Source organism: Anser brachyrhynchus (assembly GCF_964034855.1).
Source record: "Anser brachyrhynchus genome assembly, chromosome: 7".
NCBI classification, from domain to species: Eukaryota; Metazoa; Chordata; class Aves; order Anseriformes; family Anatidae; genus Anser; species Anser brachyrhynchus.
The window spans coordinates 2,998,646-3,010,896 of record NC_137701.1 but is presented as its reverse complement, the minus strand read 5'-3'; the positions used below and the strand labels follow the sequence as shown (position 1 = coordinate 3,010,896).

At 38.3% G+C, this 12,251-nt stretch overlaps 1 protein-coding gene across 21 annotated transcripts in view; it reads right to left on the bottom strand.

Moving 5' to 3' along the window:
• ANKRD44 (ankyrin repeat domain 44) overlaps nucleotides 1-12,251 on the bottom strand; it is a 154,007-nt gene that overhangs the window by 24,166 nt on the left and 117,590 nt on the right. For all 21 annotated transcript variants that reach the window (XR_013953649.1, XR_013953650.1, XM_080599910.1 and 18 more), the window contains 2 exons: nucleotides 12,056-12,167; nucleotides 150-221 (listed from right to left, as the gene is read on the bottom strand). Coding sequence is in view for 19 of the 21 variants with exons in the window: in XM_080599910.1 (XP_080456036.1) it covers nucleotides 150-221; nucleotides 12,056-12,167 (184 nt within the window). In the remaining 2 variants the exon portion in view is untranslated. The remainder of the gene's footprint in view (nucleotides 1-149; nucleotides 222-12,055; nucleotides 12,168-12,251) is intronic.

Sequence of the window (12,251 nt, the reverse complement as noted above, 5' to 3'; positions counted from 1 at the left end):
TTAACAATTCCAGCCCAGAAACTGGTTTTGTTACATCTAGGCCTACACATCTCTTTACAGCTGTTTCAACATCAAGTCTATGCTTCAAAGACAGAGGTTAAGGAGTTATTCTAGGAGATGATCAAACACGTTACACATCTCATACTTACAGCTAAATGTAAAGGACTTTTCGTAGCTGCAGAATCTGATTCCTCAAACATATTGTTGGTTTTTTCCAGAAGCTGAAAATGGGAAAAAAAAAAAGTCTTAAAACATCTTTGCAAAACTTAGGATAAGGTCTTATGAACTATAAATCAGTAGACAAAGATAAACTTTTTTTTTCTCAGATGTCTGCAGTGGATATTGAAGGACAGTGAGAAATAAATACGTCACAGCATTTCCTTTATGTATTCTCAAGTCTGTTTTCCCTATGGGGTCAAGTTATAAAACTAATTTGAAAGCTTGTCATGAACATCCTCATCCTGATTAATGAGTTTCCCTGAAATCAGAGAGACTGCTTGCATGAGAACGAACAGGCAAAAGGAAGAATTTGTGGAGTAGAGCCCTAAGACAATTTGCATTGGAAAAAGGGATGTTGCATGAATACACATTTAATGCACATGCAGGCCATTTCTGATACATGGTGGTCTGGATAATTCTGACACATAATTAGGGCTGGAAACAATTATAACTGAGCTGTTAGTCATTTCACAATCATTTTTATAATTTATCGAAGTAGAACCTGCTTCTACAATGACAGACTTCAAAAACGCAACACATTTGAACACCTTGAAGGGTTAACATCTAATAAAATGCAACACATTTTTCTGATTCTCTTCATGTAAAGGGACCCCAAAGCATCTTAAGGCTTACAAATAGAACATTTCTGCCCAATCATAAGGTGGAACTATGGATTTACTCTGACCAACACCACATGCCACAACAGCATACGAACCCTGGCAACTTACCTAGCTGAGGTTGCAAAGAAAACGATACACAATATTGACAAAATATTGGGAATTCAACACCTTTTAGTAGCACTGCTGGTGTGCAAGACATTTTATTGATAAGTACTCAAACAGCTAGTCTCCAAAATCCTTTGTAACTGAAAACTAATGTTTTACAAAAAAAAAAAAATTAGTAGCCAGAAACTGTAAAAAGCAAAGAAAAGCATGACAGGTAACTACAAGTGACTTGTAATGTTTCTAAGGTTACAAGTCAGGTTTTCACAGTGTTTTTTTAATAGAGTAAAGAATTAGCTAAAAGACTGAAAAAGGGGACTGGGAGTTCTAGTGCCAATCTGGACGATTCTACAGTATGCCAACATGGAAAACTCTGAAGAGACCAACGAAAGCCTATAGGTGGCACAGAAATCATCAACCCTACGCTGCAAGATGATGGTATATAATGAACTCATATATACCTAAACTTTTGGTGTAACAAGTCAGTCCTTACCAAACCTACATCAAAAATAAATTGATCCAAAGTATCACAAATCTCACATTAAACAAGGACATTAATCGGAATTGGGAGGGGGGAGGAACAAAACGGAAATTTAAGCAGTAATTTTGTTTATTTGTATATTTTGAGCCTAGTGATATGTCAAGAGTAGGAAAGAAAAGTGTGTTAATGCAAATACTGCTCATAAGCAACTGGGTGCAATTTTTAACAGGTAATACTAATTTTAACACAATCTTACAGCTAAGGAAGAAAAAAAAAAAGTCCCACACCACTTTTGCAGTAGATTTGGGGCAAGGTTAGGGAAACACATTTGGTATTTTCACATGGAACCATATCCAGTTTAAAACACTGTTCTTCTCTTATATTTTAGATGAAAATGGGATGAAGCAGTAACTCTGAACACATGGTCATGAATTCTCAGTTATCACAAACATGCTCTAAAGAGGTAATAATTTTAAGTCTGATTTTCTCCAGTAAGTAAACAAACTTAAAAAAAAAAATCCAACCAAACCCAAGCACTAAGCCTGTTTCCCTGTCTGTTCCATATTGGCCTTTATTCTGAGTCTATAAGGTCAGCACAGAAGACTAATTTAATCACTTGTAATTACATTGATCATCATCTGTTGAAATTCCAGGATCAAAAACTTAATAATTCCCTCTCTGGAACAAGGCAGATAACTGCCTTTCGAGTAGATGAAAAACAAAGAAAAGAAAAAGAAAAAAAAAAAAACAGAAAATTGACAAAATTAAGGCCGTAGTAGAACAAATTGCAGGATTGGAGAGCCCCTCACAAAAGGCATATCAATGGCTTTAACTCTAAGCAGCTTAGACTGATGCAGACTAAGCTTAATGAGCTTATTACTCACAAGGCTGCATGTCTCCGTCATAAAGTCAAGCACAAACAGAAGCTTGATAGTAAACTTAGTAGCTCCCACATATATAGCCTGACAGCGCGAGAAAAGATCACAGAATCACAGAATCATCTAGGTTGGAAGAGACCTCCAAGATCACCCAGTCCAACCTCTGACCTAACACTAACAAGCCCTCCACTAAACCATATCACTAAGCTCAACATCTAAATGTCTTTTAAAGACCTCCAGGGATGGTGACTCAACCACTTCCCTGGGCAGCCTATTATAAGGGAGAGCAAACACATGAAGATTATGGACATATAACTAATGATTTTCAATATGTCTTGTCAGGCACAGCTCACAATTAAAACTAAGTCATCTGATGGATACACAGCACATCACGTGCAAGTTACCTGGCAAATCCTCCAGCTTCACCAGTGTTTCCAAGAACACGTTCACAATAGATTTCCTGTACTTGTTATAAGAGCACATAAAGTGATCCTTAGGGCTCATAATGCTTCCAGCTTAGGGCACGCTTGTAAGAAACTACCCACAGTTGCATCTGTTACTAAAGAAAGGGAATTTAACACTCAAAACCATTTTCCCTGACAGTCCTGGCAATTTAAATCCCCAGACCCTGCAGAACAACTCCCAGTGAGCCTGCTGCGGTGCAATACCTGCCTGCTGCAAGTTCACCGATGCACTTCTCTCAAGACATACAAGTACGGATGCTTTACTATCAGGTCATGGTTGTGGCTGACTGGAGAAAGTACAGCACATCTCATGTCTCATTTCTTGTGCCATTAATGTTATGTCTTTTAGCTGATCACATTTCTACGTCTTAATTGGCTGCAGATTTTAAGCAGATGTCAGCACTGGCAGAATTGTTCAGATGCTGCAATCCAAAGCGGTGGGCACTGTCCTCTCTGGTTAGGTTCTAACTTTTTAAAAGGTAAGGATACCCTTACTCTCTTTTTGCCCTTTGGAAATTCCCAGTACTACCCCAGTACTTTCCATAACAGCACTATTTAATGCTGCATGTAATTATCTTGGGAAGTCTTCTTCACATTCAGGAACTTGATGCTTTGGGAGTAAGATGCAGACAAAGCAAGATAAAACATGTCAATTATTCAGTTCTATTGTTACAAGCTAAGAGCACTACAAGACTGCTATTATCAGCTGTCTTCTCTCCCCCAGCTCCACGTGAAGATTAATAACATTTAGTTCTCACAAATTTATTTTATTTGTACAGTAAGGACATTTACAGACATAAGAGGATTTACTGCTTGATTTTATTCTGTGGTTATAATGAAGGATTATATGGGAGAATATGGTGTAGGGTTTTTTGCTTCCTCTTTTTTTTTTTTTTTTTTTTACTCAAACTTGCCAGTTACTGACTCAGGATAGTTTACGTAATTGTCCTTATAGACTATAATATATTCTGAAGTTCATCTCTGAAAAAATAGCTTCATGGAACATCTCTGTAATTTAGAATTGGTATTAGGCAGAAAAGGAGGTAATACTTTCATCATGCATAAAAAGTTTAAGCTACATTTTTAAAAGGAAGATGTCAGAAGCTACTTCAAACCAGATACTAGAAACCAGATAGTGTAATGACAGGTGCTATTTTAAACCCTAAAAAGAAGAAGAATGTGATTCTGCACAAAACAACACACACCTTCACCTCCAGGCACAACCATCTGTGTGCACCACTGGTAGTTATGTCAAAGGTTTGATCTAATTCTAACATCATTGACATTAAAGTGACTTTGCACTGAGGGTTTTACTACTTTAGTATGGCTACTTCCACATTCCAGCACATATACTTCCAGCACTGTTAACTAACTTCTTCAGAGCACCATAGTTAGGTGCTATTAATACTAACCGTAAAATGGCAAAACATCAACTAGTAACAACTTTTAATGTCATTTTCAGCACTGAATAAAAATATATTGTCTAGGATGTCATTTTGAATCTTATCTTTCCTGATCAATTGCAATAGATAATTGTCTGTTCCCAGGGAAAACATAACAGCCGCAGCCTCTTTTGAATAAAGTTTTTTTTCCAGCAAGTACCAAGCTCAAGATCGAAGACTGTCATCAGTTGCTTCCAATTAAATAGAAAACAGTATTAAAATTAACCTCTATACCATTTTATACCGGGGAAGCACATTTTTAAATCTCAGATTTTTTTTGATTGTGTAATTCAAAGGTGAAATGGTACTACTATATCCTCATGGGAGACAAGCAACTCTATAAGCTCTCTCCATATTTGTAAAGCTAAATGATCCAATTATTTTAACTTGATCGTATTAAAACCAATATACTTCCTTAACATAGCCTGATATGTTTTTCCAGAAATCAGACATTAAAAATCCGACTAACCAGTGTTTACATCAATTTCGCTCATGTGCACACATTATGGGTGAAGTTAACATAAGTACATAGAAGTTTTGCAAGAGTTTAAATAGACTGAGTCTGAAAAAATTTATTAGTCATTGCATGCACCTTTTTCAGCACAACGCTTAAATATCCAGTACCCTACCAGAACAATCACCACCACGCAGACAGAACTTACCTGGCTTTTAGGGGAACAAAGTTCAAACCCTTAAGTATATCTAAACCACAAAATTCAAGCAGACCTCCAGACCCTAATCTTTTGTTGCAGCTCTTCCACTTAACACTAAATCACTTTATATTAAGTCATGTGAGTGCCATATCAATGCCATACAGCGCCACACAGCAGATTCTCACCCAGCAAATATTTGTATGAAGCAGGACAGCTCCAAACAAGAGTGAAAGATACTATCCAGTACCAGCCAACACGTCGCTTACCGAGATGTAGAAATTCAAATTCTTTGTTAATCAGAGCAGAGATCTGAGCCTGCATCTTCCACACTTGAATCACATACGTTGTTTTTTCTGAACAGAAATTGATTCTACCCCAGAGGTTCTATAAAGCCTCATACTTCGGTTTAGGACCCTCTTCCCCAGTGAAAGTTTTGCAAAATTACATACATTTCTGTAAAATGTGTAAGGAAAGCTTTTGTTCGGACAAGTTATTCCTTAAAAAAAAAAATAAAAATCCTCTGTAGCTGAAAAATTTGAGCTTTGGTTAAATGTATTAGCAGTCAATTTTGAAAACGTGCTTTTCAAATGTATGTTTTGCTATTTTCTTCTCATTTATGTCTCCATTGTGAAATACACACAAGTGCGTTTTAAAGTCAGACTCACATAAAAATGCATAATTCAAGTTCCTTCTTTAAATCACTTTGAAAGTGGTCACACAGTTCCAGAAAACAGACAATGTTGGTTCCATTTCACATTACCAAAAGCAAAGCTACTTTAACATCCAGAAAAGTGTCATGCCACTTAGTACGTGCACTTGACTCATAGCTCCTAAGACTGAGGAAAAGCAACAGACTTCTAGCAAAGCTTGAGCCTGTAAGCAACAACAATGAGGAATCTACTTAAACCAAAGCAGCATACATGCAGTTGCTTGAAGTACATGGCATGCCAGTTAGGAGTAGTGATTCTTCTTCTTCAGGCTTTATAAGAGTGAATACAAGCACTTGCAAAATAGTAAGAAGTTTAAATAAAAACCAAATATACAACATGCAATTGTTTTTCAATTACTCACTATATCCAATGGAGTTTTGCTTCCAATCTGATTAAAAACGTCAATTAGAACAATTAATGACATACTCAACTATGACGGCAATCTGCAAGTGTTTGTGGGGTCTGTTTGCTTGTTTTCCTCTTTCTTTGGAATAAATTGCGTTGCAAGCATTGCACGAACAGAATACTAAACCAGTACCTGATCCTTTATGCACCCATCTCTACTCTGTCCACCTATGGTTGAAATACTCCTGAAGCTATGAGACAACTGCCCCTGTGAATAGCTACCAGTTGCATTACTTCATACGGGAAGAAGGGAAAGAGGAAAGTAATATTCAGCGAGAATGTTTACAACCAATATATTCAATTGACAAAACAGAGATCCAAAATACACACTGTGGGAGCCTTTGCTTAATGAAGTTAGTTTGCTTTTTAAGCCTACAAATACCAATAAACCAGTGCCAGTTTCTTCTTGGAAGTCTGCTCATGCAGGCAAACATCTTCCACTGAATAAAAGAGACTGATTACATTCCCAAAACCCCAGCACCCACAGCTCTTCCTGAGCTACAGTCTAATGCAATGCCATATGCCCTTTTCATTGGATTCAGTAAATTAGAAAGAATCATATTCTGCACACGTTTACATGTAAACACCACACACACATACACGCTCACAGACAGGTACTTGAGGAACAGCACAAGCCCACAACTCCTTTCCAAACTGAAGGGAAACTGTCCCCTGAAGTTCTGCAATGGCCTTGTTACTCTCTGTCAAAAGACAGCAGATGTTAGTGCTTTGCTTCTCCCCGCCAGGAAAGAAAAATAAAAACACAACAACAACTAAAAAAATGACCAAATCTGTCAGAGACAGAAAAGCCCTCAGACATGCTAGGCAATACTCTTATCCTACAAGCCAAAGTGCCAGCAGGGTGCTGAAGCAAATGGTGAATTCCTGTACTCCCACAGAGTTCACAAGCATTAGCATCCTAGGAACCCTTTTTAGGATCAAAATTACATAGTTTTGAAACTCCTATTGATAGTTTAATTAGTGGGTACATATTGAACTAATGCTGAAATCAAAACTTAAGTAATTAAATCAATCTACCATGATCTGGGGATTCTAGGACTGAGAGAGAAATTAGAAGGTTTGTTAAGGTTATTTTCAAAGGATTATGTTCTTAAGTTCTTTTCTTCTTTTGCATTCTCCTTTTAGAACCACTAGAGTTAATGACTTCGAGCTTCCTCTGCTAAGAAAAAAAACGTAAGGATAGGTGTCTACAGCCAGTGGGGTTTGATAGAAACGGTCTCTTGTTCTGGTGCACTGAGAGCTGCACGCACAACCACCAAGCCTCAAATGCCAGCAGCTCCAGTCAGCTCCAACTGGTGCTGATAAAGGCTCATTCCTTAAGGGAGTGTCCAAATATATGTATATGGTTTTCAGAATTCTGCGCATGTGGAGTCTATTTATTTAAATACTTGTTCTGTGTATTTTTGGAGTTTTACTGGTGCTTTCTTTATGAAAATAGGCATCTGAATTCCTAACTGTACCAACTAACTTGAGAGAAAAAAAATCAAGCTTCTGAGCTGTACATGAAATAACAGCTCAGATATTCAGAGCTGACATGCAGGAAAAGCCATCACAGAGTTCGTTATGCAGTCATTCACCACACGAAATGCAATCACTGCTGCTTTCAGACAAAATGCTGCCCTTTCAGAAGGATGGAGTCAAGGAGACTGTGAGATATTCACAAAGGAGAAAACCAGAACATAGCCCCTAAATGAAGAGATTCAGGCCATGAAGCGGCCAGGGGCTGCGCCTGCACAAGTGTCTGAGCCAGATCCTCATGTGGCAAAAGGCTATTTAATGCCTATCCCAACCACACTTCTGATTCACTCACCACTAATTACCAGTGTCCTGCTCTCATATGGGTAAATGAGCAAATTCTTGTTGATAAGAGACACACGTAGTCAGTAGTAGCTACATTAAATACCTAAGGGGTCTGAGATTTCAACTTCACAGGTTAAGGAGCAAGCATTTGAAGGCATAGATTGCTTTTTTTCCCCACTGGTAACAGCTCATCTAAAAAGGTGTCTTCTTGCTCTTCAAACTTCACAGCATAGTTGTGAGGGTCTGTTACCAGGAAATCTTCCTGGTGCACACAGATCTTCAGGTTACCTACTTCAGTCAGACACACAGACTGAGATTTGCCTTTCAGACATGATTTTCCGTTAAACCATGCTCTCCTCCCATTCTCAAGTGAATTAGCCCCTGTGCCAATTCGATTTCTGTTAGGTAAAAAGTCGATTTCATTTGCTAATGGGATAAAAAGAAGAGCAGATTAAAAGAAAAATAACCATCAATTCTTACAGTCAGAGAAGAGATTTCACTACAGAAGAAAGACATTTAATTCTGTTTGCCCTGACATTGCACAGGAACATATTTTTACCAGTGCAAAGTGCCTGACTGGCCCTCCAGATTGCAGTTTAATGTGAAATTACAATTTAAATTTCACTCTTTCCACACTGACAAGGATTCTGTGATAAGAGATTGTTTCAATGAAAAATACACTCCCCCACAAACTACTGCAGTCTGGTGATGTGATCAACTCTAACATACCACATAGCAACCTTGACCAATATCCCTGACTACCGAGCACCCAAGAAGTCAGTCCCAATCTAAAGAAACACGAGATTATATTTTACAAGTATGAAAGCAGATGAGAGAGACTGAGTTTTACTTGCTCACAAGCACACATGCCCACCACTCAGCCTTTAGGAATGGCTCGTTACAGATGGAGAAAGAATTCAAGAATCTTCTTCCATTCTTCTCTTCTTAGCAACATCAAGTCATTCATTGCAGAGCATCTGCCACACTAACATCCCAGACAACCCAAAGGTCCTCCAGAAAACAGCTTCTGGCACTGGGCTCTATGGTTGAACACACAAACACAAACCTTATTTCTTTGGGTCAAAGGATATGGCCTTCTCACTCTTAATCCTTATTTCTCCTAATACCTCTGCTCTCCCCACAAAGAAATTTACCTAAATTCCTCCCAAAGTATTGGTCTCACAGGAACCACAAAAGCCAAAAAATGAAAACATATTTCTGTAGATAAGCCAGCATTTCCCAAACTGTACTCAAAGGCGTAAATATTTTGTCATGCTAGGAAGTTATGGTGCTTAAAGCACAGATCAGACCCTTAGCTAAGGAAACTCCACTAGAGACTTCTTCAGATTTTTTTTTTTTTTGTGACCATTTATTTAAGTTAATTTAGGTACCCGTTATAAAAACCAGAAGGGCAGGAGAAAAAAAAAATTAGTCTTACCAGCTCTTTGATACATTTGACATGTCCTAGAACACTGAAAAATTCATTAACATTTTGCTGTAGTTCGATATTGTGCATATACAGAAGTACTAGTAACCATTACTCATAAAAATCAAACTCAGTGTTGCATCCACTTTGCCTTAGTTTTGATCAGAATTAAAGCTCCATATTTGAAATGCTCTTCTTCCTGTAACAGTTTTATGCCCACAAAGAACCATCTTGTGGAACAAGGTAAAATAATTCTTAGATATTTTTGACTATAAGTTGCCAATAATAAATTAAAAAACATTTATCCAAGTGATAAAACAGTAAAATGAGTTCATTTGACACTGAAAAACATGTTTTTATTTCAGTAATCCTGCACGAAAAATCTCTTCTTCAGGATAGAAGAGACAGGAAACATTTCAAAAGGCGTATTCCATATGACAGAGTTCCTGTGATACAGATTAGTGGTTCAAAGTTAGCACTTGGACACCAATTTATGGGTTACTGCATGTGTGAAGCCAAAACAAAAAATGTCTGCCTATCTACAGACATATTTACACTGGAATTAGTGTTGCTGGGCTACCACTGTTCCTTGAGCAAGAACAACTAAAAATATGCTCAAAGCAAAATTACCTTTTGAGGCTGGTCCAGCTTTTTTGCCATTGTGGATAAAAGCAATAAGGGGAAGAAAAAAAAATCAATGTAAATGCGATGCCTGTATCAATCAGTTAGTCACTGTTACCAAATATAAAAAAAATACTAAACCTAGGACTTGGTAACTCCCTAGATCTAAGGGACAAATGCTCATTGAACAAAAACAGAGTCAGCTACTCTGACAGTGGGTGCAAAGATGAGTCTTGGTCCTGCTGCTGATCAAGCACAAATGCTTTTTGATACATCTAGCTTTTGTTTTCCAGAGAGACAATGAGCTGCCTATCAAACCCTAAATACCAATGGCAAAATCATGGCCCCCATGGTCCTCAGGTATACAACCTAGTACACAAAGTGGTCCTTTGCAGACAAAAAGCTAAAATCCCTAGCAATGTTCTTTCATAGAGAAACACAAAACAGCTGTATGGCTCTAGCTCTGCAAATGATACTTGGCTTTCATTTTTAATACTGCAGCTATAGTCTCAAATATGGGAGGATTAACATGGAAAAACACTGAATTTCTCTGTCCAAATATAGAACGCTTGCTGCATTGCTGTCTCTCACCCACAGTTTGCATGTCACCCTTCAAAATTAAAGAAAAACCCAACACCTCTGACACATGCTGCACTCCCAGTTCTTCCTTTTGTCTAGCATGCCTAAGTAACACTGGGACTTGATAGCAGGTTACTGTCTATAACTGATATGCTGTGAGAAAACATGCCCAGCAGCAAGCATAAGAAAAGAGAGGAGACCTTGCTCTGTGCTTGCTCTGCACCCAGCAGCACACAGGGACTACAATCTGAAGGCTGAAAGATGCTGTTAGAGAGAGCTCACACAAGTCATGCAAGAATCTGGTGATAAGACACGGGTAAGGCTGTGATACACATTGCTGTGGGCATACAAGCATAGGCTTGCACACTGCACAGAGACTATATATACGCCCTTCAAATGCCAAGAGCTTTTGTTCAAAATCCGCAGCAGGCACAGCAGAGTATTGCTCCGTCCCCACGGGCAGAATCACGTGAGAGGAGATGGCTCTAAACAAGGAAAGGCCAAATGGCTGCCACAAGTGAAAAAGGAGCAGTGATACCCTAAGTGTCCTAAATATATTTGTGCACGCAGGTGGGAGCTAAAAAGGCTTAGCGCCCCACCTGCAATTGTGACCCAGGGCTGCCCTGGTGTAATTACAGGGCAGCCATTCCTAGCTCTGGTGACCCTGGGTAGGACAGCTGCAGGATTTCCCCAACGGTGGCAGTAACTGACAGCACCGATGCATGTGGTATGAAAGCAGCATGTGTTGTGCAGAAATCCTTCTCAATAATTAAGTACTTTGGCTATTTAACAAAGAAAGTTTAACAAAGAAAGAACGAACCAAACAACATAAAACACTAAATAGCACACAGTGGTGCTATTATATTATCTTACTAAGGCCTAGATCTCTATATGATTTTCTAATTATAGCTTCTTTTTTTTTAAAAAAAGAAAAAACAACAATTAGAATTGGATCACCCTGTATATCAGGCAGTTCAGTTAAGATCCATTTTCATGACACTTCTATTTATTTATTTATTTACAACTCCCAAACTACTATAAATCCACACTATAAATCTCCCAAATTTTTGGCTTCTTATGAGATGCAATTTCTGATTGATGCAACAACAATGAAAATACAACAACTAAAAAGCAGACACATGGCATACAAGGTTGATGACAGTTACTTTAACAATGCTGCTATTATTTCTTTACAGGTTAAAAGGCATTGCAGGTATGCAGCTAACAAAAGCTATTTACTCTCTGCAGTCTGCAAGTCTGATAATGTGGCAGCTACAGAGGACACACACCATCATGCAGTGGGAACTATCCCTTATTAATGGCACATACACTAGGAACATTTTGACCACAGTTAAAAGTAATTTGAGCTCCACTCAACATTTAAGCACCAGCTTGTTGAACAAAGACTGGATTATCAAGATGATCATGTTTTTAAGATGTACCTGGTTGCATATATTTGAGTTTATTGCACCTTCCTGAGTTTATTGCAGGTTTTCACAGCATTATAAATATCTAAGGAACTCAAATTGTAACCTTTGGGTCTGTTCACAATACTAGCATATAGACAGCCACACACACACGTGTATACATACATATCAGCAGATAAGAGACCTCTGAACTGTGTGAGCACTCACCAGTTCCAAACACTGCCGGTGCCCATATGCAGCAGCGTAATGCACAGTGTTGTACCCCTCTTTGTCTTGGATGGATGGATTGGCATCGTTCTGTAGAAGGAACTCCAGACACCTGTGAACAATTCATGAGTTTAACTCACTCTATTTAACAGACTTAGTCCTCACTGCAACTAGGAGTGGCACTGCAGACAGGCAG